Source organism: Pygocentrus nattereri, chromosome 4 (assembly GCF_015220715.1).
Source record: "Pygocentrus nattereri isolate fPygNat1 chromosome 4, fPygNat1.pri, whole genome shotgun sequence".
In the NCBI taxonomy this organism is placed as follows: Eukaryota; Metazoa; Chordata; class Actinopteri; order Characiformes; family Serrasalmidae; genus Pygocentrus; species Pygocentrus nattereri.
The window spans coordinates 27,331,964-27,355,072 of record NC_051214.1 but is presented as its reverse complement, the minus strand read 5'-3'; the positions used below and the strand labels follow the sequence as shown (position 1 = coordinate 27,355,072).

General features: G+C 40.8%; 2 protein-coding genes across 8 annotated transcripts in view; both read right to left on the bottom strand.

The window, feature by feature from the left end:
- The window catches only part of fam20b (FAM20B glycosaminoglycan xylosylkinase), a 47,888-nt gene extending 32,291 nt beyond the window's left edge, over positions 1-15,597 (bottom strand). Inside the window, exons 1-3 of one of the 2 annotated variants that reach the window (XM_017688591.2) lie at positions 15,126-15,597; positions 5,593-5,682; positions 3,366-3,914 (exon numbers count right to left, since the gene is read on the bottom strand). In XM_017688591.2, coding sequence (XP_017544080.1) covers positions 3,366-3,742 — 377 coding nt within the window. In that variant the 5' untranslated portion in view covers positions 3,743-3,914; positions 5,593-5,682; positions 15,126-15,597. The remainder of the gene's footprint in view (positions 1-3,365; positions 3,915-5,592; positions 5,683-15,125) is intronic. The other variant, XM_017688599.2, reaches the window with a different exon arrangement.
- Positions 15,598-22,399: 6,802 nt separating this feature from the next.
- The window catches only part of ralgps2 (Ral GEF with PH domain and SH3 binding motif 2), a 157,651-nt gene continuing 156,941 nt past the window's right edge, over positions 22,400-23,109 (bottom strand). For 5 of the 6 annotated variants that reach the window (XM_017688545.2, XM_037537969.1, XM_017688549.2 and 2 more), the window contains exon 21: positions 22,400-22,796. In XM_017688545.2, coding sequence (XP_017544034.1) covers positions 22,767-22,796 — 30 coding nt within the window. In that variant the 3' untranslated portion in view covers positions 22,400-22,766. The remainder of the gene's footprint in view (positions 22,797-23,109) is intronic. The other variant, XM_037537970.1, reaches the window with a different exon arrangement.

Sequence of the window (23,109 nt, the reverse complement as noted above, 5' to 3'; positions counted from 1 at the left end):
CCCATTGGTAAAAGGCAAGTGGATGACGCACATGCTGTGTGTGGAAAAGGAAGCACTATAGTCTCTAACTGCACATCTGCAAAATGTACCAACAAGGTAGGCATGTCTCACTTTCATGCTGTCGGATGTTCTGAATAAAGTAGCGTTTATTAACCAAAAGTCTCACTCTCATCTCGGGGTCAGTGCAGGTTTGAGGTTAGTGTACCAGCTAAAAATATCGAGTCAACAGATGATCCTGTGATCGAAAAGCTAACCATTAATAGAGGACTAAAGGATTACACACACATTGTGTGTAGAAAAACACCAGCTCTAATATCTAGCTGCACATCTCCAAGGTGTACCTCTTACTTTTACGCCCAGGCCATACACTCACTACTGCCACAGACACGGCTGCAAGAAAACCACAGTTAGGAACAAAGGTATCGCGTGCAGCATTTGCCAGGGGCACTGGGCTAAAGGACAACCTTGCTTTCAGACTATAAGTAACATTTTCCAATGACTAACATTTAAGGCATGCTAAATTCTCCTACTCAGTTAGCGCTGAACCATCAGTTGGTATGACTTAAGTGTCATGGCACCACAGATCGGTCAGTGATAACTGATTCAAATCATCTGAAGAGAGCAGCACTGTGTGTTCAGAATATAGATAGCTGCGTTTAATATGCACACATGGGTCTATTATTCACCCTACAGTAGGCTTAAAATAGAGGACAAGCTAATTTACTGTGCATGGATTTTTTTTCCCCAGCAGCTCCATGTTCACCTTAGCGCATGTCTACAGAGGCCAAATGGAAATGACACGTCTCTACATCCTTTGTTTTGGAAATCAAACAAGCGGGCAAGTTTGCACTGATATGACATTTCTGAGCCAATTACAATAAGCAATAATTTATACCTTATTGTAGCTGACAGTGCTTGTATCCGACCTTTTGCAAACACTGACAAGCTCCACCTACCTTACTGTTGCTATACCTGTCAAACTGTCAGCTCGGGCCACAGAGTCACCTGATCCTATCACTGACTACAAGCTCAGTAGCACAAAGGGAAATTCAGTAGCACATGGAGCGCATCTGAAATGTATTATTAAATAATTAATTTTAACAAATGTCTTTGAACTGACATATGGATTTCTATTTTTCTACATCATTTGAATATGGGAGCTCTCTTTTACATTGGGTAAAAATTTCATTAAGATTGGGCCAGTAAAATGCTCCTAAATTGCTTGGGGAAAAACTCTTTACAGTAACTACTATTTTGGAGAGGTTTTTGGTTAGAGAACAATGATTTTTAATTAATGCACATGAAAGCTGCAGGTTTTAGTATGAGTAGGGGAGACAGATAAGCTAGAGCTAAAGCTAACATTTTCCTTTGTTTGGAAATGTTTTTTTGAGTGCTAACATGGGCTTCAGACTCCAGTTTTATCTGCCTAATATTAATTTCATTGATTTCCTATCAGCAGCCAGTTTAAGAAAAGCCAACTTAGTTAACTAGATAGATAATCTTAACATTTATAATTACAGACAGCACATCATTATCAATGGTAGCAGAGAATGCTGAATCAGATATTGAGGGAGAATCTGAATCAACTTACAAAACTAGCCTAAACACTCATTTCAAAATGTGATGTTAACTGTGTAATTATTCCTGAGTTTGAATAGTTTGAATCCGACAGCCTAATTGAAGATACTCATCTTATGCGACAAACTTCAATTAAAAACAGGTCATTTTACATTTTATTCACTTTGTTTCGTCGACCCCCATTGATTGATGCATGCTTACTGTTAATGATAGTGTTTTATGTATTAAAATGAACGCAACATAGATTAGTCAGAGCAGTTTTGTTCTGAGCAGTTCTCAGCGTGTTTCCTTTGCTTGAAGGAGAAAGTAGTGCTTAGAGATGGTTGCCAAGCACCAATAGTCACGTCACTCATTTTGCAAACTGTCAATTGCGTTTCAATCCCATTTCCCCCACTTCTGATATCAGTGAATATCATCAGACACAAATTTATCTTCCATCACTACGAACATCCATTTATGCTTTTAATAAAAGCCTTACTGGCTTTCACCTTTATTTTTTGTTTCCATGATCATAGTTTTGGTGGTTCCAAAGTGTCCAGAGTGTCTCACTCTATAGGCTCATCCCCGCTCTTCCTAGTCCCGATATTGCTCATCACTACAAACATCCATTCATGCTTTTGATGATCTTCTTGGCTTCCACCATCACATCCCGCTTCCATGATTGTTGTTTTGGTGGTTCCAACTATGTGTCCAGAGTGTCTCAGACTATTGGCCCTGCTCCTCCTATTCTGATATTGCTCATCACCGTTCTTTCCACTAAGCCTATTGGTCATCACTGTTCTTACTACTTGTTATGTGTGTGCTCAAGGTACAAAACAATGCATGATGTCAGGGCTTCTACGACTGCTGACACCCTGGGTGGACTGCAGCTCTGGACTTCTCAAAACCCCCGAATGGTGATTACATAAGCAGCATAGTTAGTGATTTGTGGTCTGTCACAGATCACAAAAAATCTTACAAGTTTTAAAACAGTTAGTGCCTTTTGGGTGGCTTATTTTGATTATACAGATAAGCATATGAGGTGAATGTATTAACATAGTGCAAAGTTCAGATTTTTCCATTGAAAGACATGCTTTCTATGCACTTCCACACTAAGGCCCAATCCTATTTCACGCTTTGCCCACACCACTTGGCCCTCAGCCCTCTGTTTTGTATGTTCACATCTAAGGTTCGGGTGTCCCAATTTTTGTTGGGACAGAGGGGTAGGGTGAAGCGTTAGGGCTACACGGCCCTCCAAACTGAGGGTTTTCAGTGGGACACTCCAAACAGAGTGCCATGAAGGAAAAAGGAAAAACTGGCAAGGTGGCTGCACAAGCGACCAAAGAAACCCACAAATGTAAGAAGTTACTCTCTACAATAACCATTGTAAGAGAGAATATGAATATGCCCAACCGAACGCCCGCTCCTATATCAGCTTCACACACACACACACACAACAGCTTAGGTCTGACTCATGCAAAAGGTAAAACTTTAGAGGAAAAAGATTCACTAAAGGTGAAAGTACAGTGTACATGGTAGTGGGGAAGGGAAGGGGCTTGAAGATTAGCTGAAAAGAGGGTATTCACAATTTGCATATTTGTGCATATTCATTGTGCATATTTTATTCATATGTTACGTATTGGTGCTTAGTATTTTTTGTATTTTCTTGGTTATAACAATAATGTGTAAACAATTTATTATTCAATATTAATTTTTTTATGTTTTAACTTATGACTTGAAATTATAGAGCGAGCTTCAGCATCTCTCACTGTCTCACTGTCACACTGAACATGCTAATGTCTTCTCACCTCTTGGGCTTGAACACCACCTTCTGCCCTCCATCCAGCACCAGCAGGGCTTTGAGCTGAGTGCCCTTGTAACCGACATCAGCCCTCTCCACGCGGGCGCTGGCCAGGGCGTTAAGCACAGCAGCCAGTTCAGGTGTGTCATCTGGGTAGACCTCACGTGGCCCCACCCACTGGGCAGCCACCTCCCAGGGCGACTGCAGGGTGTGCGTGAGGCGAGCACCTTTGGCCAGCAGCAGGCTGGCCTCCATCTTGCGGAAAGCACGCAGGTCTCGGCGGCTGGCGGCTGAACCCTCCCCACCATCCAGGAGGAAGACCTTGGCCAGGCCCAGCAGCAGAAGAACACCGCAGAGCACCACCACGCGCTGCTTCAGCTTCATGGTGGGGTGGGGTAGGGGAAGGGGAGGGGAAAGGTTGGGTCACACTGGGTCACGCCCAGGCCATGGCACTACCCACGGCCTGCCCACCAGCAGCAGAAGAGCAGGTGAGAGACTGGTCACAAGGTAAGTAAGATTAAAGAAAGAGAGAAAGGAAGGAGACAAATGAAAGACACTGAAAAAGAAAGGAAACCAGGAGGAGACAGACATAGCATAGACATAAATACAGAGACAAACAGAAAAAAAAATATTATTCCAATCTTTTTTTTAAGTAGACAACATCTATGTTACTTAATGTAAGAATGCTGGGAAAATATATTTGAGACAGCTTTCCCAAACTGATCCTAAATGTACATCACAAGCCAAGACATCTTTGGTGTACAAATTTACAAAATTCACAACTTTAAGATGGCTGCAGCTATTAGTTTTAGCTATACCAAGGACTTTTTTGCATTTTATAAATTATAGCAGATATACTCAACTCCAATATCTGGTCCTGGATGTTCTAATCACTGGTAGGTAATTTGTACCTTAAAACAAAGTTTCTCAGCTTTAGTTCTGGGGATCAACTGCTCGGTCTCAAGTTTTACGTGACTTGGCGTGGCTACTCATTTTAATAATAATAATAATAATGACTCATTTTAATTTTCAATAATGATCCTTGTGTCAAAATGCTTTTAGGACACCAAGCCCTGATCAGTTTCATCAACGGTCCAATTGACTAATTAACAGTAACATTAAATATATTCAGTTAGCCTACAGCTTCAGTTCAAAACTATGCAAGATGAATGTGTCAGGACCAAGAGTGATTCGGCCTCCGCACGAAGTCTGGACATATATATAATAATTAGTTGTAACATGACATAAGTTAAGTTTTTGTTCTAAATTTATTCTGCTCTCTTATGCAAAAAGGTCATAAAATTAAAAAGTAAAAGAAAAAAAAACTTCAGTCGATGAGTTCTTTTTGAAAGGAAGGAAAACGCCCTCTTCATTTACTGAGCTTCAGGTGACAAGATGGTTCCCGGTCAACCACAATGCAAAGATCATCACAAAGCATCCTTCTTTATATCCTATTTCATGGTGAGCCCTTCACCCCACCCTTTTTTATATGTCCTTGTATCACCTTTTGGTTCCCATCATGTATCAGTTTAATAAGGCTTTTGGAAACCCTTATTTCCCCTGCCTCTCTTAAGATATATTTTTAATACTCTCACCCTATCTGTATCAAGTCATCCTGACCTCGCCATGGCCTTTGGTTGGGCACTTTCCTCATTAATTTGGCTCATGGACCAGCTTTTTCCAGTCATTTTCTAGTCTTCTGATTAACAGCTAGCTCGTTTTCATATTATTACTGTATAGGCAGCGTTTCTCAGTCCTCCCAACTCCAGGTACTTTCTAACATCAAAAAACCCTGTTATATAATGCACTGCCTGTGCCTGGGTCAGAAGTTAATTCTGTCCCATGCATGCAAACGTTACGCCTGTTTTCTAAATGAAGAGATGTCTGTCTCAACTATGTGACTATAACTTTATTTCAATCATTTCTAAGTGAATGACTATTATTAAAAGGCATATTTCATCAGAATTTCTGACAAATGTAGGAAACAAACATGCTTTGGCTGACTGAAAACATCTGGAATAAGGAGACAATTGTATAAACTTGATTTTTTTAGCTTTAGGTTTACAACAAATCTGAAGACGGTAAAGAAAGAATCACTAAGAATTCCTGCTTATACAAAAGACTTATTTCAGGTAATCCTACCCAATATATGATACACTGTATTACTTTTCTAACATACACTATATTACACTGCAGCATTAGGTACGATTTAACTGGTCAGTGGTGGCGATTACCTGTCTCTGTGCCTTCCTTTGTCTTGTGTTATGGCTGAAGGATGGGAAAGTGAACGATGTCTCCGTCTTGTTCACTGTTCCTCCACTCCACTAAAATAAAAACCATAAAAACGAATTCTTTACACCCACCAGAATGTCACCATTATAAAAAGCTTAACTGACAGGAAGACAAGATTTTAATTGTGTTACTGACACATCAATGGTATGGAAAGAATATCCAACTATACTACAATCACACTTAGGGGGATGGATGAAATAATGAACACTCCACATGAAAGGGTTTTACCTTTCAAATGACTAAAGCACATTTACAAAGGCACTTTAGGTTGAGAGCCAATTAGTATGTGTCAGCTTTAAAGGAGGTCTGACATTCAGTACTTTGAGTTTTCACAGCAATATAAAGACAAAGGTTCCGAAGAAGCCAGTCAGTCAGGGGCCTGAAAAGGTGCCGCAGCCACAAAAACCCCAAATTCCTTAATGTGTCAAGTGGTGCAGCCCCAAAAATGATGACAGCGTATAACAAACACAGGAAAATTGTATGCAATTCAAAGATAAAGGAAAGGTGTAAAAAAAAATGACCAAAGGGTGGAATCAGTGCCTCTGTGATCCAGTACAACCAAGACCATTATACTATGACATTCACAAAGCTGGAATTTAGGACAGAGGCTGCCATTTTGAAGCTGCTTGTGTAAAAGGCAAAAGCACTAGGGGAAAAAGCCAAGTGTAAAACCACAAGCTGAGAAAGAGAAAAAGTAATGTGGTCTGCTGGCCGGTCTTTCATCCTTGTTCCTACATGCTAACGTTCAGGATAAATGCAAGGTATGTCTTCATCGCAATGTCTGCTGTAGGGCCCAATGGTTTCCATGACGAAGAGACCACAGACGAATAGGGGAACAGGCATGAGAACAGATTTCAGATGTAAACATGAAAGTGCAAGCAATTTGGAAATTTTGGGGAGACTTCTCTGTGAATATTGAACCTTTTTTGTAATTTGTCCTTATACCACCTGGATAGTGTTCACATTTTTGTGGTTTTTGCAAACGCTGTTCTATGCGGAAACGAGACCGTGTCCAGTCCCTACACACATTCAAAGGCTTGTCGGTTTCAGAAAGTTGACTGTGGGAATTAACCACACTAAACATCAATGGTGCTTTTTGCGTCTCTCTTTAGTCTAACTGAAGTATCGCTTTACTAGTAGCACTTCTAATAACAGTAACAGCATAACGGAACTCCAAGGGCACACATTAAATCATTCAGCATCCCCTGAATATTTCTTGATGTTAGTGAATAAAATAAAACGCCTTCATCAAACAAAAAGATGTCAAATGAGTAAAAATCTCAAAAAATTTTATTAAGTAAAATGTAAATGGGGGGGATGAGGAGGGGTTGGGGCAAAAAAAAAAAAAAAAAAAAAAAAAACACCACACATTTCATAGAGTCCTACTGCTCCTGTTAAACATGGATCCATTTTTGATTTGGGGAGGGTCTTGGCTTTCCGATACTCCCTTACACTGAAGCAGATGCAGAACACACAGTAGTACCATGTTGAGTCTTAAACTGACAATCTGTCAAAGATGTGGTTGTAGTATATGCCATCTTTAATTTGGCCATGAAACTGTAATTAATAACTAACTAATCAAGAACAAAATTGCAAATGTCAAACGAACTTTACTGTCAGAGTTTGTGGCCACTTAGCTCAGCCCTCTGCCTTCGTGCCTGAAGCTGCTTCGCCTGAGGCTGTTAGAAAGGACCTGTTTCACCTGATGTAACATGACATAACAGGATTTACTCACGTGCTTTTCCCTCCACAGAGACCGAAGTAGCTTTCAGTATTAAACCCAAGTGAGTGTTCGGACATCATTAAAATGTACACTAAACCATAAAGGTGGCTTTGTGTACAGGCATGACATCGGCCTGCAGCATCAAACAAGTTTAACCAGTGCAACTGTGTTTCTAGAACAGTCTGATCTGCTTTAGGTGCCATTAATGTGGTATTGATGTAGAACATCACACCAAGGGTAAAAGCTCACTTACATATGGAATTAATGCAGTCTTACAAAATAAATTCAGTAAACAAACATTTTTTTCTTTAAACTGCTGGTAAATGTGTTTTTACCCTTACTGGGGGCTGTTACTGTGATAGGATCACTGCCCCCCTATGATTTTCCATATTCATAAGTGATAATATCCTCACACACATTGATAGTTTCTTAAACATCGACAATGAAGTCAGAAACCTTCCTTTGCCCTTTATCAAGGAAAGAAATATTCAAGGAATTATTTCTCCACTGCACTTGTGGTATATTAGAGTTTCCAAAAGCCCATGGGAGGTCACTGTGCACCACTTACTTTAGAAGCATTCACTTCATTAAAACTGTCACCACAATCATGCTAAACCCTGAAAAGACTTCTGAGAAAACTACACAAGTCCGTCCAAATTACAGAGCAGTCCACAGGCTGTTCAGACACACATTCACCGCTTGGCCCAGTACAGTGTCACACACATGATGGGATTAAAGAGATCCAAAGATAAAAACAGCCTAAACCTGGTGCTGTCAAACACACTTAACTACATGCGCGCACACACACACACACACACACACTCTTCACTGTAGAAACTGTAATATTAACCTCTTATGCTCCTTATGCACACTTCATTATACTCTTCATAATGGTCATTTTTCATAAGCTACATTCAGAAGGTGGGTGTCGTATAAGGCTGTCTTCTTTCCAGTAAAATAGATGGGTCGAATGTTTTAAACCCTTATAGTAAAAGAAGCTGAACTCAGTTTGTTTTCTACTGAAAGTCGACCCATTTCTCCACAAATCTGGCCTATAAACTATAAACAGAGGGCATCTCTTCAGTGATCAGCTCTGTAAAAATGATTTTTATAAAATAAAACAAAGAGCGTCTGAGATTTTTGGCTTTCAGAAGTAAATTGTAAGCATATAGCAATATGTGTGACATGTTCTATGTTCAAACATGTTCTGTTAATTTGAGAGGAACTTAAAAATATATATAATAAATATTTGCATTCATTTCATGCAGTTACTGAATAATTTGCCTTAAGATTTAGTCATGTAAATTCAGATGGACAAACCAAAATACACCCTGGAGCACAAGAGGCTAACAACAGCATTTCTGCTATAAGAACAGCATACTTCCATTTCTGAGAATGAGTTTGAGTTACGAAAGCGACAGAAACTAAATGCTTAAGTGTGAATAAGGACAAATTGTTTACCTAGTGCCAGCAAACAAAACTGTACTGAAACAGCGTCTTAAACTTTAATGGCATATTCTGGACAGGAATGACCATCAGCCCAGTGACAGCCCAAACTCCAAACTGAATCTGCAACTTTGAGACCTTATATAAGCAGGCCTGACTGCTAAATCCAAAGCCTGCTCGCTGATACTAACAGAAATGGATCATCACAGACACTGTTATACACTGGGTTGAATGAATTGGGAAAATATCAAATTTTCTGATCAATATTAGAATTGCAATTTAAAGCTGCACTATGTAAATTTTTTTTTATTAAAACCAGAAAGTACCAACACTGAGTCAGGAGGGAAAAAAAAAAAAAAACACTAAAATTTAGTGCTGTGTGTTGCTGTGAGTCACTCCCTAAAGCCGGGACTAATACTTCAGAAGTCAGAGCTGTTGAGTCGGATACCATGAGCAGGAGTTTTTCCAAACCACATCATGTTTACTTTACTTAACATCCCATGCACATGTTTTAAAAAAGGTCCTCTATGTTTAGATCTCAAAAGCAAAATGAAAAAGATGACAATAGCAGATAATTCACTTACATCCTCAGAGACACATCCTTGACCAAGTCTTTGGTATTTACTCAGCAAAATCGACATTACAAAATGTTCTTCCGAACTTCTGCTTTAAATAAGACTTTCTATAAACTAAGCTCGAGGCCTTTTCCCCTCAAGAAGACTAGCACACCTATTTTTGAGGCTTAAGTGCTGAATGTAATGCCACACTGTCAGTTAATGAGTTCTGTTATTTGGCTTAATTTTCCAGCTTAAAACTTCTAATATCGAACATGGATAATATTGAACAATTAAAAGTGAAGCGGCTGCAATTTGAATATTGTACTGTTTCAATATAAATCGATTTTGCTATAAAAATGATTTATCGTTTAGTCCTAGTTTTACAGCGCTGTGCTTTGTTACCAAGGGCTTGAACTGACACAGAAAATGTCATGCTGGCATAAACTGTTACTGCAACACCCTATAAACAGCATTACTTAGCAGTAGATTTTGGGGGAAAATCGCTAACAACATCCACAATCCTCTGAACTGCCTCACTGTACTAAAGTTCTCACTACTGCTGCTACTATAGAAATGCTAAACATCCTCTGAGCTTAAGAAGTGAGGGGAAACATCCGCTGTGACCTTTCCACCAACTCAACACTTCCCTCTTATTCAGGGTTTCATTCACCAGCTCCTCAAACTCCAGGGCCGTTTTAAACGCTACTACAGACATTACAAGAGAGGAGGAGACCGAACACAAAAAAGAAAAGCAAGAGTGTGAAATCAAATACGGACAAATCTACTACCAAGATGGGCACACGAACTGCATGAATGATAAGCTAATTTTTAAGGCAAAATTGCTTGCAAAAATTGAACAAATAAACAAATCAATAAACAAATTAAAGTGTAATAAGCACAGATCTTTGAGTAAGAAGAACAGACATGGTCTGCTGCATGGTGTTTTATCAGTTTTGGTATCTCTGGATGTTTCTTTAAGGAAAAGCCAAGGGAGGCCTTCAATCCACACTGTTCACTGCTGATCAATATAACATCACATCTGCTCTGCTTGAAAAAAAGCTCTGTCCTCCCATTAGAACCTCTATTGTACAAAACAGCAGTGTGATAAAGATCAATGTGCTGTAAACAGCAAGAGACAGTCCAACACTATATTCACAGGTTGCATGACACTTCTATAACTGCATCTACAAGCAAGGTTTAAAATGGATATACTGAAAAAAAAAACAGCCGTCATATCCAGACCATTTGTGCGCTCCACTGAGCTCTGTCAGCAACACACCTTGATAGCAGATCACCACTCCCTGATCTCTCCATAGTGCTCGACCTGTGTCCCAGTAAAAAAGCAAACACATATGGGCACATCAAATGCATCTTTATCCACTCAAGCCTGTGTTTGGCAGATTTCTACATCATGTAATCATCTAGGTGTTGACCAGCTAGGGCTGCTGCCCATTAATCACAGTACACCCAGTTTGAGCTCAAGCAGATGTACAGATGCTCTTATTTGCCATATGGTTTAGAACTGCAAACACAGGTGGACCGGCTCTAGATATCGTGATCTATACGCCCCATTTCCAGACCACAAAGATTTCCATCTCTGCAGAACTTTGAATGTTAAACACATCAGGTGTATTGGGAAACACAATATATGCAATTAAAACAGTGTTTGAGCGCATTTGTATTAAGCCAAAGTACAGCATTTCTACAGATCCTAGACTTTGCACCAAGTCACCAGTTCACAGTTTCCACCTAACTTGTATCTACACTAATTGTGGTTCCATGGTGTAACGGTCAGGCCTCTGGATTTGAATCCAGCGATCCGAGCTCAAGTCTTGGTCAGACCCGCCCTTCTTACTTACTTTAGAGAATTTACCCATTGTGGGACTAATAAATGGTTATCTTATTCGACCATTTTATCAAGTACTTTGGCACCTTACTAGGACTACAAGTACGGATTGTAGCTCATCTAATGCTGCACCTCCTATCTTGCTAATCAGTTAAAAAGGACGGTTAGAAATGAAGGTTCAGTGCAGGTACATTTTCATTCCTCAATGTACAAACAATGTAAATGTTCCCTCAAAAGGTACAATAGCAGTTTTAAGGTCCAATTGTGAACCTTAAATACATATTTGTACATTTCCCTAACCTTATATTTTAAACAGAACAATAAAATAAAAAGCCTGTGCGCGTGTGTGTGTGGGGAGTCAATACAACTTAGAAAATATAATTTCAAAAGATTATGGAATAATTATGTTCCCTGACTAAAAAGGTAATGAGACGTAGGGCTGAACAATTTGGCTAAAATATCTAATTGTGATTTCTCTGACTAATATTGCAATTACGATTTACATTGTGATTAAATTCTATAAATTGAGGTTCATCGTCTTTTTTGTTGACAAGACCAGAATATTAAGGGCTTTAGCCCTTAATGTAGTGTGCCAGACTACCAGTAAGTTGTGGCTGTGACGTCACAAAACACGGAGGTTCGGTTCCCTCTGAATGGTCTACCTTTTGTAGATAGTTTTAAAATACTACATTATTTGGTTAAATTTTCCCTCTTAAAACTTTTTTTTTTATATATAAAAATGAATGATCTCTCAGCCCTACTGAGATGTACCCTTAAAAGGGAACCAACCCAGTAACAAGAGGGGTACTGCCCCAGTGACAGTTTAGTGCCTTTTTGTGAGAATGTAGGACCACAGCTGACCAGATATTCTTTGGAAGATACACCATTCATAGCACAGCAAGACAGACACAGTAGAGGCATGGTAGCTTCTCCTGTGCTAGTGCAAATGTATCATATCGCCGTTGCTGGAAGAAAACCTTTTATCTCCAAACTGGTAACTTTACAGGCGAAGGAAAAAACCTAATTTACTTTTTATGTAAGTCAATGGAATCAGACTTTTATTCCAAGCAATTTTGGCCATTTCGTTTGATCTATTCAGCATGAAAATTACACACAATGTAAAGGCCAACGGGCATTTTCAAAATGTCAAAAACTGAAAAAACAACCAAAAAGGAGATACAATGTTTTCTTCCCACAGCAGCAATATGCTTCTGGAGTATTTCACTAGTGTACACTAGGGTTGCACACAAAAATAATTTGTGGATGTATCTGCAGAGGCTGATGCCAATAGAAATTAGGACTACAGATAGAAACACTACAGAGCCCAGTATCACCTAAACATTCTGCTCTTCTGGAGTACAATAAATACATCACCAAATATCGGTCAAATCTAAACATCTATCCAAAGCAAATACCTGCCGAATTGCCTCACACCATTGCACATCCCTACTGTACGCCTGGCATTTTCTTAGATGCTATCTTGGTGGCATATCAGGTAGGCGTACAGACACAGACTACATCTTTTTCCCCCCATGCATAATATGCGTCATCATCTAGCCCCCATCAGTAATTGGTTTTGACCACAGGACCACTGTCGGCTAGATGTTGTGGCGTTATTCTCAGAAGTTACACTGAGGTGTGTGAGAAATCTAGATGGCCAAAAATACAACGGCCAATCAGCCTACATATAAGATAGGCATGCTTACTAAACTGATGACTTGATGTATGCTCTCTGAGAGGGAGGGTGCTCTGTGTTTAAGGAATGGTACAAAAATGAGAATTATTACTAACCCTATTATGTTGAGCGGGCCACAGTGGGCTTCTTATATCCATTACCCACTGTGTGCTTTTCAGAGCGAGCTGTGGTGAACATTACGGTGCTGTAATAACCACCAATCAGAGCGCACATGGTGGAATTCTCCTTGTAACACTGGTTTCAGAAAAATTCTGATTAGTTTAATTCTCGAGATGTAAAAAGAGAATAATGGGATGTGAAACTGTGCCCTGTACAGAAACTTAACCTGGACTTACTTAGGCTGTGATGTCCAAAGCACAAATACACAGATCAGGCATAACTTTATGACCACCTCTCTGTTTCTCTACTCATTGTCCATTTTATCAGCTCCACTTACTGTATAGGTGCACTTTGTAGTTCTACAGTTACAGACTGCAGTCCATCTGTTTCTCTGATACTTTGTTAGTCCCCTTTTACCCCTTTTTAGTAGAAACACCAGCAGCACTGCTGTGTCTGATCCACACATAACAGCACAACACACGAACACGCCACCACCATGTCAGTGTTACTGCAGTACTGAGAATGATCCACCACCCAAACAGCACCTGCTCTGTGAGGGTCCATGCGGGTCCTAACCACTGAAGAACAGGGTAAAAGGGGGATAAAGTATCAGAGAAACAGATGGACTACAGTCTGTAACTGTAGAACTACAAAGTGCACCTATACAGTAAGAAGAGCTGATAAAATGGACAATGAGTGTAGAAACAAGGAGGTGGTCAATGTGTTACGTCTGATCAGTGTATAGCCATTATAGTTACCACAAAAAAACAACCAGTGATCCCTGTGTCTTCTGAGCCACTCTGAATGACTTTGTTAGCATATGTATGATTGCGTTATGCATAAAGTTTGAAAAACTGATGGAATCCCCCTTTAAAAGTCACACGCCCACTTTAGAACAACCAATGGCATTAACATTCATCGGTGGAGCCAACATCCGTTAAACGGGCTGGGTTTACATTAACCACATTACAACAGGCTGAGTAAACAGCCACGCAGGCAGCACTGAGCTTCCTACGACACAACTGGTCATTCATAGCGAGCGAGCGAGCTCACTCACCACTGCGGACACAACCCCCAACTCCAGCAGCCTCAGTCAGTGGATAAACGGCCTGTGTTGACCCCCCCCTTAAAGCTCGAGTGGGTAGTCAGCGTCTGAGATCTTGGAGTGAAAGGCTGAAATAAGGCTGAGTGGTCACTGATGAAACCCCCACTGGTCAGAGACATGATTCAACATCATTTCGCTACGAATGCATGAGACAGTGCTAGCTACGAAGCTTAAATCAGCTTCTTGTTCGCATCTTCCCGTTCCACCTTAAACGGTGCAGTTAGTTATTATTCAAGCGCCCGGGGCGCTAGAATGGAACTGCTGCACCATTTAAGGTGGAACGGGACAATTCGAACAAGCAGCTGGCGAATAGGAAACAACTTTCAGGCGCCTTGTCAATGCTAAGGGACGTTAGCTAAATTTGGGGGAAGATAAGGTGTGTGCTACAGGCAGGACTAAAGTAAGCTAGTTAACTGCGGACAAACCATATCAAAAACATTAACAGTATTATAAAAACCTGCTCCATATTAACGCATTACCTACAACAAACTGAGGGCTTAGCTTCCTAGCTAACGAGGTAGCAGGTAGTTTTGGTTATACAGTTGGTCAAATATTGACATAAATGACTGGGCGACCGAGCGTTTAGTTTTAACACATGAAGCTCATCAACACTGAACAGTTGAATGCACACCGAGTTAAATCAATATGAGAAAAGAAAAGCCCAGCTAGCGCTGGTGAAGCTAAAGTAGCTATCTAGCTAGTTAGTTAGCAGACGCCGTTAGCGAGCTACTCACTGAGTCAACTAGCTAGTAAGTTATTAGTCCGCACGCTAAGCAGAGCAGCACGAACACGCCTCCTCATCTTTTCACTGCGCTGTAAAACTGCGAACAGATTAAACGAACTAAAATGCCACACCAGCATTTGGCGTTAGTGGCGGCGGCCAGGCTGCTCTGTCAAAGCCAGACCGGCTAACGGGCTAATTTGCAGTCTAGCTAGCTGAATATGTGATGCAGCACAAGCCAAATGAGCGGCTAACACCGCAACCTCGGAGCCCGCAACTCACCGCCTTTCTCTCCCAGTTAAACCGCAGTCCGCCGGCTGCGGGACGGTAACGGCGTCCGCTGCTGTCGTCTGCAAAATCTGTGGGTGGCTGTTAAAGCCGGACGGTCACTTCACATCCATAAACGCTGTCTGTCCACTCCAGGTCCTCTCGCTCGGCGCTCTTCCTGTGTGTACACACAATCCACACTTCCTCGCCGATAAAAGGTCCAGGTCGCTGCTCCTCTTAAAGGGAACACGTAGCACAGCTGCACTGCTGACCGTCGGGCATAACCGCGGTTAAATAAACTAACCGTAGAGCTGGAGACCAGCTGGAAGCAGCTTTCACCACGTACCGCCGGTTAAACCTCACACCCAATTACAGTATGTACGCAACAGCACGAAATAAGGGCAAACAGAGCCGATAAAGCCAAAGCTACATTCCCAGCTTGTGTGTTTGACTCGGGAAGAAAGTCGACTCTGATCCCAAATTCCTTCAAGAATACCGGACGGTAGGGGGTTAAACTGAACTTCATGCCTTTAACACCAGAGGGCGCTGTTATACAACAATGCAAGGGCCTTACAGGGGAACCCAACCGATCATTCAAATTTCTGCAAACTCCTTTTGCGATGTAAGGAGTGGTGCAGAGTGATTTGACCTGAAATGCTTCGTTGTAGAGAAAGTTACAGACTCGGATTTCTTTGCAGTGGTGCTGATAGGAACCAGGACTCATGTCTACAACACAAATATAGCCATTTTATGTACTGTCCAAAAGCATCAGTGAACCTACACTGTTCACCTATTTTGCCACACAACGCCCAACACTATGGATGGATTAAAACAGATTAATAATATATTTTAGGCCAAAACGTTATCACAAAACTATCGTAAATGTGTCCTGTAAGCACCTTTTGTAATAATTTTCTGTGAGGGCAGTGAACTCTTCAGATGTCCGGCTCAAATCCCCACCACTGTGAACAGTTCTGACTGTTGAGTTTCCTTAAATCGGAGCATTTAACATGAAACCTTTTGGAATGAATGCGTTTACATCTCAACCCTTTATCTAAGCAGAAAATTGGAGGAATTCCCCCTTTCATTGCACTAGAGGAATTGCTCAACGAAGATTCACCAAAAACCTGCAGAATTTTGATAATAAAGCACCCAGAAGTTCGTTTCTTGTGCTTTTTCGACAGAAAGAGTTATAAAAAAGTTGAATTTAAGTCATGATAACTAGAGGACAATTTATTGGAGTGAACCGTTTAAAAGGCAGTCATTTCTGATCAAAGTGTAATGTCTGATCCTCAGACATATCTTCTGATTTGATCGCTGGCATATGTGTTCAATTGCACATTCAGCTTGTCCACTGAAACGCACTGCCAAAATAATGAGGTGCAATGCTGCAGCTGCACTTGAGCCTAAGGTCACCATGTCTAATACCAAGTGTCAGCTAGAGGGCCCTCAGCATTGGGCTGTGGAGCAGTAGCACCAGTACTAATCATCCAACATCAGTGCTCGACCTCACTAATGCTCTTGTGGCTGACTGCATTCAAATTCTCACAGCAATGTTCCAACATCTAATGTAAAGCCTTCCCAGAAGAGAAGAAGCTGTTAATGCAGCAAAGAGGGTACAAACCGCCTTTTAATTCCCAAGATTTTAGGAGAAATGTTGGTGTCTACGAACAGTAGCGCAGTTCATACTCTTACAAACCCCATGATTCCCACCCACATATACCATTATAGAAATACATTACCAACAAAGCACTTCACACCACCTACATGCTGCACTGCATCACGGCTGCAGACAGCAACAGGTCACCTTAAGAATAGGAGGAAGCATACAGTCATTCAAGAACTTCAGAAACAGGTAATAATTCATGTCAGTTTTTATTTTTGATTAGAAACCATGAGTGTTACAACACCAGCTTATGTGCAAGCGCTCACACCCACACGTACACAAACCGCAGTGTATAAGAAAGCTGATTCACACGCACTCAGCTGTTGTATAAGATGAGCCGTTTCCTGGCAAAAGAAACAAACAAAGCATCAGGATTTAGGAAAAAAGGAACGCAAGTGTTTATTTGTTGTCTTTTTTTTTTTGCCCTGTCAGGAAGCCACCAGCACATCTCTCTGTGGTCAGAGGTCATAGCGCTTAGGCCTTTGGGTCAGGCTACAGATGGAGATGAAGTGGGATGGCACAGAAAGACATCACTGACACTGTGACTGAATGAATCACATTCACAGACCGAACTCCTTTCATGACACTCTGTATCTGTCCCATCCCACAAATGCCAGCAGAGCCAAAGAAAGAGAAGCTACAGATGAACCGCAACAGAAGGAACAACAACAAAAAAAAATCTCTCACTCATGTTTGTGCATTTGTATAAATTATACTGTATACATGTTAACAGTGTGTTAGTTCAAGTTATAATGCATGTGTGACATTCAGGGGACGTCTCTAAGAATGTAACGAGTTGGGAGAGAAAAAAATATAAGATATACCACACATATAAAAATTAAATGTTCCCATTATACTCCAGAATGTTAAGTCCCAGACTTGTACAATGGTGTGACGTACAATGACATCCATTAACCAAATGTATTTGGACCGTTTTCTGCTGTAAAAATCTTGCATAACCTGCTTCTGAACACCATTTCATGCAACTGTACTTGGCAGGCACTCAGACAGTATGGAGAGAAAAAAAAAAAAGAGAAATAGAGGGGCAGCTAAGCTACTCCAGTCACCATTTTCTCAACAATCAACTGCGATTCTCCAGTCGTTTTTCATTTCTGCCCTTTGGCTTCTTCTTCTGTTAAAAGCAAGCACAGCTCAGAAGCTCAGATCTGCTGAAAAAGCCTTTTCAAAGAAATCAGAGCAAGAGACGGAGGGACGGCAAGTCTGTGACCGCTTCCCCATGAAGTGCACTGTGATCTCAGTGCTCCCTGGACAAAGTCCCAGCTCTTCAAGCAGCACAATTCACTGCTGTCAGAGCAAAACCTCATATCTCCATTTATGTTGTTTTGCAGGTTTTGACATTATTATTAAAAGTACCCATGGTCCTTCTTATTGTGTGTAAATTTCATGATGAATGGGACAAAGAAATGGCCCAAAATTACTTGGACAAAAGTCTATTTCAATTGACTTACATTAATAGTAGAGTATGTTTCTTCCTTCTCCTGTAAAGTTCTCATTTTGGAGATACAAGGTTTTGATACAACAGTGAAGTGCTCAGTTAGATGATGTGGGTGGCTTGTCGCTTATTAACACTCAGTGCTCTTTCCCTCTCTACCAGTTTCCATTCCCACACTTCTCTCTCTCTCTGGGCAGTCTGTCAGCGTGTGAAAGAGTAAACCTCTCACCTGTCACCTCGTTCCCTTGCCTGTGGCTGTTTTTGTGTGTGTGCTGAAGTTCAAAGACCTACTGCAAGCTGAGGACAAAGCTGCCAACCTCATTCAGCCACATGCTGAAGATAACACCTCTCACAAGCTCCCTGCGTAAAAAGTAATGGCTGCTCCACTTCACCTGGAGCCAACACTGCCCCATGCAAACTCTAGATTTGAGCCAATATGGCTTGTTAAACAGTAAACATGTGATAACTCGTGCTTGGCTCATGGCTCATTTGTTTCCTTTTGCAGTAACAGGTTTCTCTGCCATGGAAGGCAGAAGTCAAACATCGCTCAAAACATCAGTGCTCATTCACAAAGCCTGAACAGCCGCTTATATCAGCAATACAGCAGATTTAAGCGCTAAAACCCTGAAGGTCCATATGCACTTCTGTTTCTCACTTTCATAACTACCTAACTACCAGTTTAGCTACTTAGCAGTTACTGAAGATTAACAACGTAATAACAAGTCTACAGTTCAAGGGGTTAAAAACAAGTTGAGCCAGCAACTGACGTCTTTCATCACCAACCAGATTAAAATTAGGGATGCACTGTGATATTGTCGGAATCGGACTGATGTTTAGATGTGATCATTATTTAAAAACGAGATATTCGATGATGTGTTTATTGTACTTCCCAAGAGTGGAACGTCTTGGTGATTCTTTGTTATGCTTATATCTGTATTTTATTCAATTGCATCTGTAGAAAAAAAAGCTAATTTTATGTAACATTCATGTGTCAGCATCAAAAATCTCCACATCTGCATCATCCAACAATTCCCATATCGCTGCATCCCTATTTGAAATCCTAGCTAGAACATTCACAATCATTCCACGCACTGCTATTATTAGTCTAGGGTTCAGCTCGATAACGGCAGAATCCAGCAGCAGCTCGAAACATTCACAATCCACCGTCTCAAAGCTCTCAGACTTCTCAAAGAGAAGAATATCCGCTACAACAATGACCCATACTGAACTCATGACAGCCCCTTAACTTCAACTCCAGCTTTTAATACTGTCCAGTAAACAACAGCACCATCAGCGCCTTCCTCTACCCTCTGAGTGCTGGATGAGAGATAGAGGAGAGAATCATAATAGACAGACTGATTCTTTTTGATCACTGGTTGAACCATGTGCTCAAGCATGTAAACTATATAGCACAGGAGAGCAGTAAGAGGACACTGGTGAAGGGAAAACACTGGTGACTGGAGAAGAGAGGAAAGAAAAATCTACAAAAAAAAAAAAAAAAAGAAGAGGAGGAAGCAAATGATCTGCCCATTTTTCCTATTGTGGACCACATCCTTCAAAAATAAAGGAGCTAATGGACTGTTTGAAATGACACCAAAAAAGAATAAATTTTGATTTGCCAAAGCAGTTCAAACGTGTCCTCAGGGCCACCCGGACGATCCACGTCTCCTGTACGACTCCCAACGTATACAGATGGAGCAACAATGTGGATCATCTGGGGGACTTTTTTAGAAAAAGAAATCAATAGAGTTTTTCAAAGAAGAACCAACAACTGAAAGTTTCTTTAAGAAACCAAAAGTGGTTGTTCTGTGGCACTGCTTCAAATACCCTAATCTTTATCTTTAAGAGTGTATCCACTTTCCTCCTCTGAATGGTTATGGTCTTCATTTGTTCTACATCAATATCACACCCCCTTTCTTGTTCCTACCAGAACCGGATGCACAGAGAAAACACAGATATGCTTGTGTGAAACTAGACTGTGGGAGAGAAGAGCCTTCCATCAGCTGGCCTCTACAGACACAGCACAATGGTCTGAAACATATATCTATGTGATCAATTAAAAATCACCCAGCACTGTCTCTTCACAGTCTAGCCTTACCTCAACACACAGAAGTGTAGCAATGTGCTATATTAGTAAACTCTCATTTGGTTAGGTTTTAAAAAGGCCAACACTAGCAAAATAAAATCAAACACAAAACACATTAAAACTTGTCAAAAAGTAAAACAGAAAGACTAAATTAAATGTAACAGTCGAATTAAAACAATCTAGACAAGTGCAACGTCATCTACCAGAGTAATACTGCAAATAAAATAAACAGTTGGTAAACGAAATAAAATGAACAAATAAACAAAATAAATGGCTCCTGGATAGCATTCTGTTTGGACTGTGAATTTCTGCTGAAGTCACTCACTCACGTCCCTTAACTATCAGTCTGAATTGTTAATCCTATTTGATATGACAAACTACTGGTGCAAGAAACGAGATAATCTGCTCGACATTACAGGCAAAAGAACAATAAACATTCACAGCTTTCAAGTGACAATGAAATTGTGGTGTTTGTGTCCCGGCAGACATTTGAGTCGCTCTGTAATTCATGGAAAAAAGGAGAGAAAGAGAGAAAGTTGACTGTACATAGGACCCTGTTTAGAGGCCTGTGTGGCCTCAGTTGTACCATGAAGAGCACCTGCTATGAACAGCCCTGTATATTTATACACATTGCCTTGCACACCCAACCCAATTCTTGCATCATCTTTCATTCTCACATATGCTCTCTGCATCTTTCACACTCATCTTCAACCTTGTATATCTTTCTGAGACAGAACAGACACATGGCTTTAGTGCCTCTGGCCACAATGAAAAAGATTGACTGTCTTCATCTCAAACACTTGTTGTGTGTGGAGTGTGTGTGTGTGTGTTTGTGTGTGTGTGTGTGTGTGTGTGTGTGTGTGTGTGTGTGTGTGTGTGTGTGTGTGTGTAATTTACACAAATCCATAAGATATTAGAAAACAAAAAAAGTGTGGAGCAGACATTCAAAGAAGAGTGTTGGGAACTTTTCATCTGGAATTCATTGAGTATCGGAGCCCTTTTTGCGCTTGGTTGCGATTGTTGCAATTGTTTTTAACAAGTGAGACACTTCCACTCCCTGCAGTTAAAACCTGCATGTGGAAAATCTTGTGTCATGCTTGCTTGAGCCCAACTCAAGAGTGTGAAAAGACAATCAACATGTGCGAGTGTGTGCTGTGTGTGCATAAGTGAGCGTGAGAGTGCCAGGGTCTTCGTCTAAATGTGACAAAACCCATTTCATAAATAGTCTCCTTAACAGAAGGTCCTGAAGCCTCTGGCTCTGTGTGGCGTGTGAGCGGGGGAACAGTCCGAATTTTTACCCCTTTACGGTGAACCCTGTCTGGGCTTGGCTCTCAGAGAGGACCCTCTCTTCTTCCGCCAGAGTTCAGCCAAGAAGGAGAGAAAGGAAACAGGATTCAGTGAAGAAAAATGTGTTTATAAAAAAAAGAACAAATAAAGGTGTGAGATGGAGTTAAGATCCAGGCATCCGTGCTTCATAAACGAGAGATGGGCCGTGGAGACGGAGGAGGAGGTGGAGCAGAAATCCTGGTGGAAGGGGTGCGGAGTTCCTCACTTTAAACTTTGGTAGGGAGAGAGAGAGAGAGAGATGGAGGGAGTGCTAAGAAACAAAAAGAAAGAGAGAGGGAGAAAAAGAAAGTGATAGAAAAAATGGAGATAGAAAAAGAGTATGAGAGAGACAGAGCAAGAGAGAAAGAAAAGAATAAGAATAAAACAGAGACAGAAAAGGAAAGTGAGTGACAGATTGAGAAAAAGAGACTGAAAAAGAAAGAAAAAATAAAGAAATTAAGAGACTGTGAAATCAAAAGAAACTGACAGAGAAAGAGGGTGTGAGAGAAACAAAGAAAAACAAAGCCAAAGAGATAAAATAACAGTGACAGAGCAAGCAAGAGTGAAACAAAGGGAGATTAAGAGAATGAAAGAAACAGAGAGCAAGACAGAAAGGAAGAGAGAAAGACAGGAGAAAGAAACAAAGAAACAAAAATCAGAAAGGAGCAAGAGACTGAGAAACAAAAAGAGCGACAGAGCAAACAAAAGAGTGAAATGAGAGACAGAGAGAAATTGAAAAAGAAAGAGCAAGAGTGAAAGAAATAGAGAGAGAGAGAGAGAGAGAGAGAGAGAGAGAGAGAGAGAGAGAGAGAAAAAGAAAAGGAGATAGGCAGAAAAAGAGAGAGAAAGAGAAAGAGAGAATAGAGGAGAGTGGGCTTAAGTCCTCCTGTCCAGTGGAGCTGTCAACACACACACATGCGTGTGCTTCACTCTGTAAGGCAGTGGTGTTCGGAGGGCTTCGCTGCGTGACTCAGGCTGGGTGATGGCAGTGAAAAAGCTACCATTAAGTGTTCGCTCTCTACTCCTTGTCTCTCCCTCACTCCTCAACTTCTCCACTCCTTCAGCTCCTCTCTCCCCTCAATTAGCACCTGCCTTATAACAGCTCTCTCCATCTGATTTGCTCTTTCATTCAAAGGACATTAGATTTGCTGGGACCTAAAGGCAAAAGAGAGAGAAGTTATTAAAACACTGGACAGAATCAGAAATCATAGCTTACACTTTTATACAGAAATATTTCTATAACTGTGCTCCAAGGCTATATAGAAGAGTGAATGTGCTCTGGATTGCAGATTCAGTAGGCACTGGCACCTTATTACTGAACAGATTAGAACTATTTACCCCAAGATAAATATAATCAGCAGGCCATTAGAGAAAAAGGCTCTCACTTTGGTAGTCCTGGATACAGTACAGGGGGTATATTTCTCTACAGTTTATTGTTTTTGGGTGATCTTGCCTTTTTTTTTTTTTA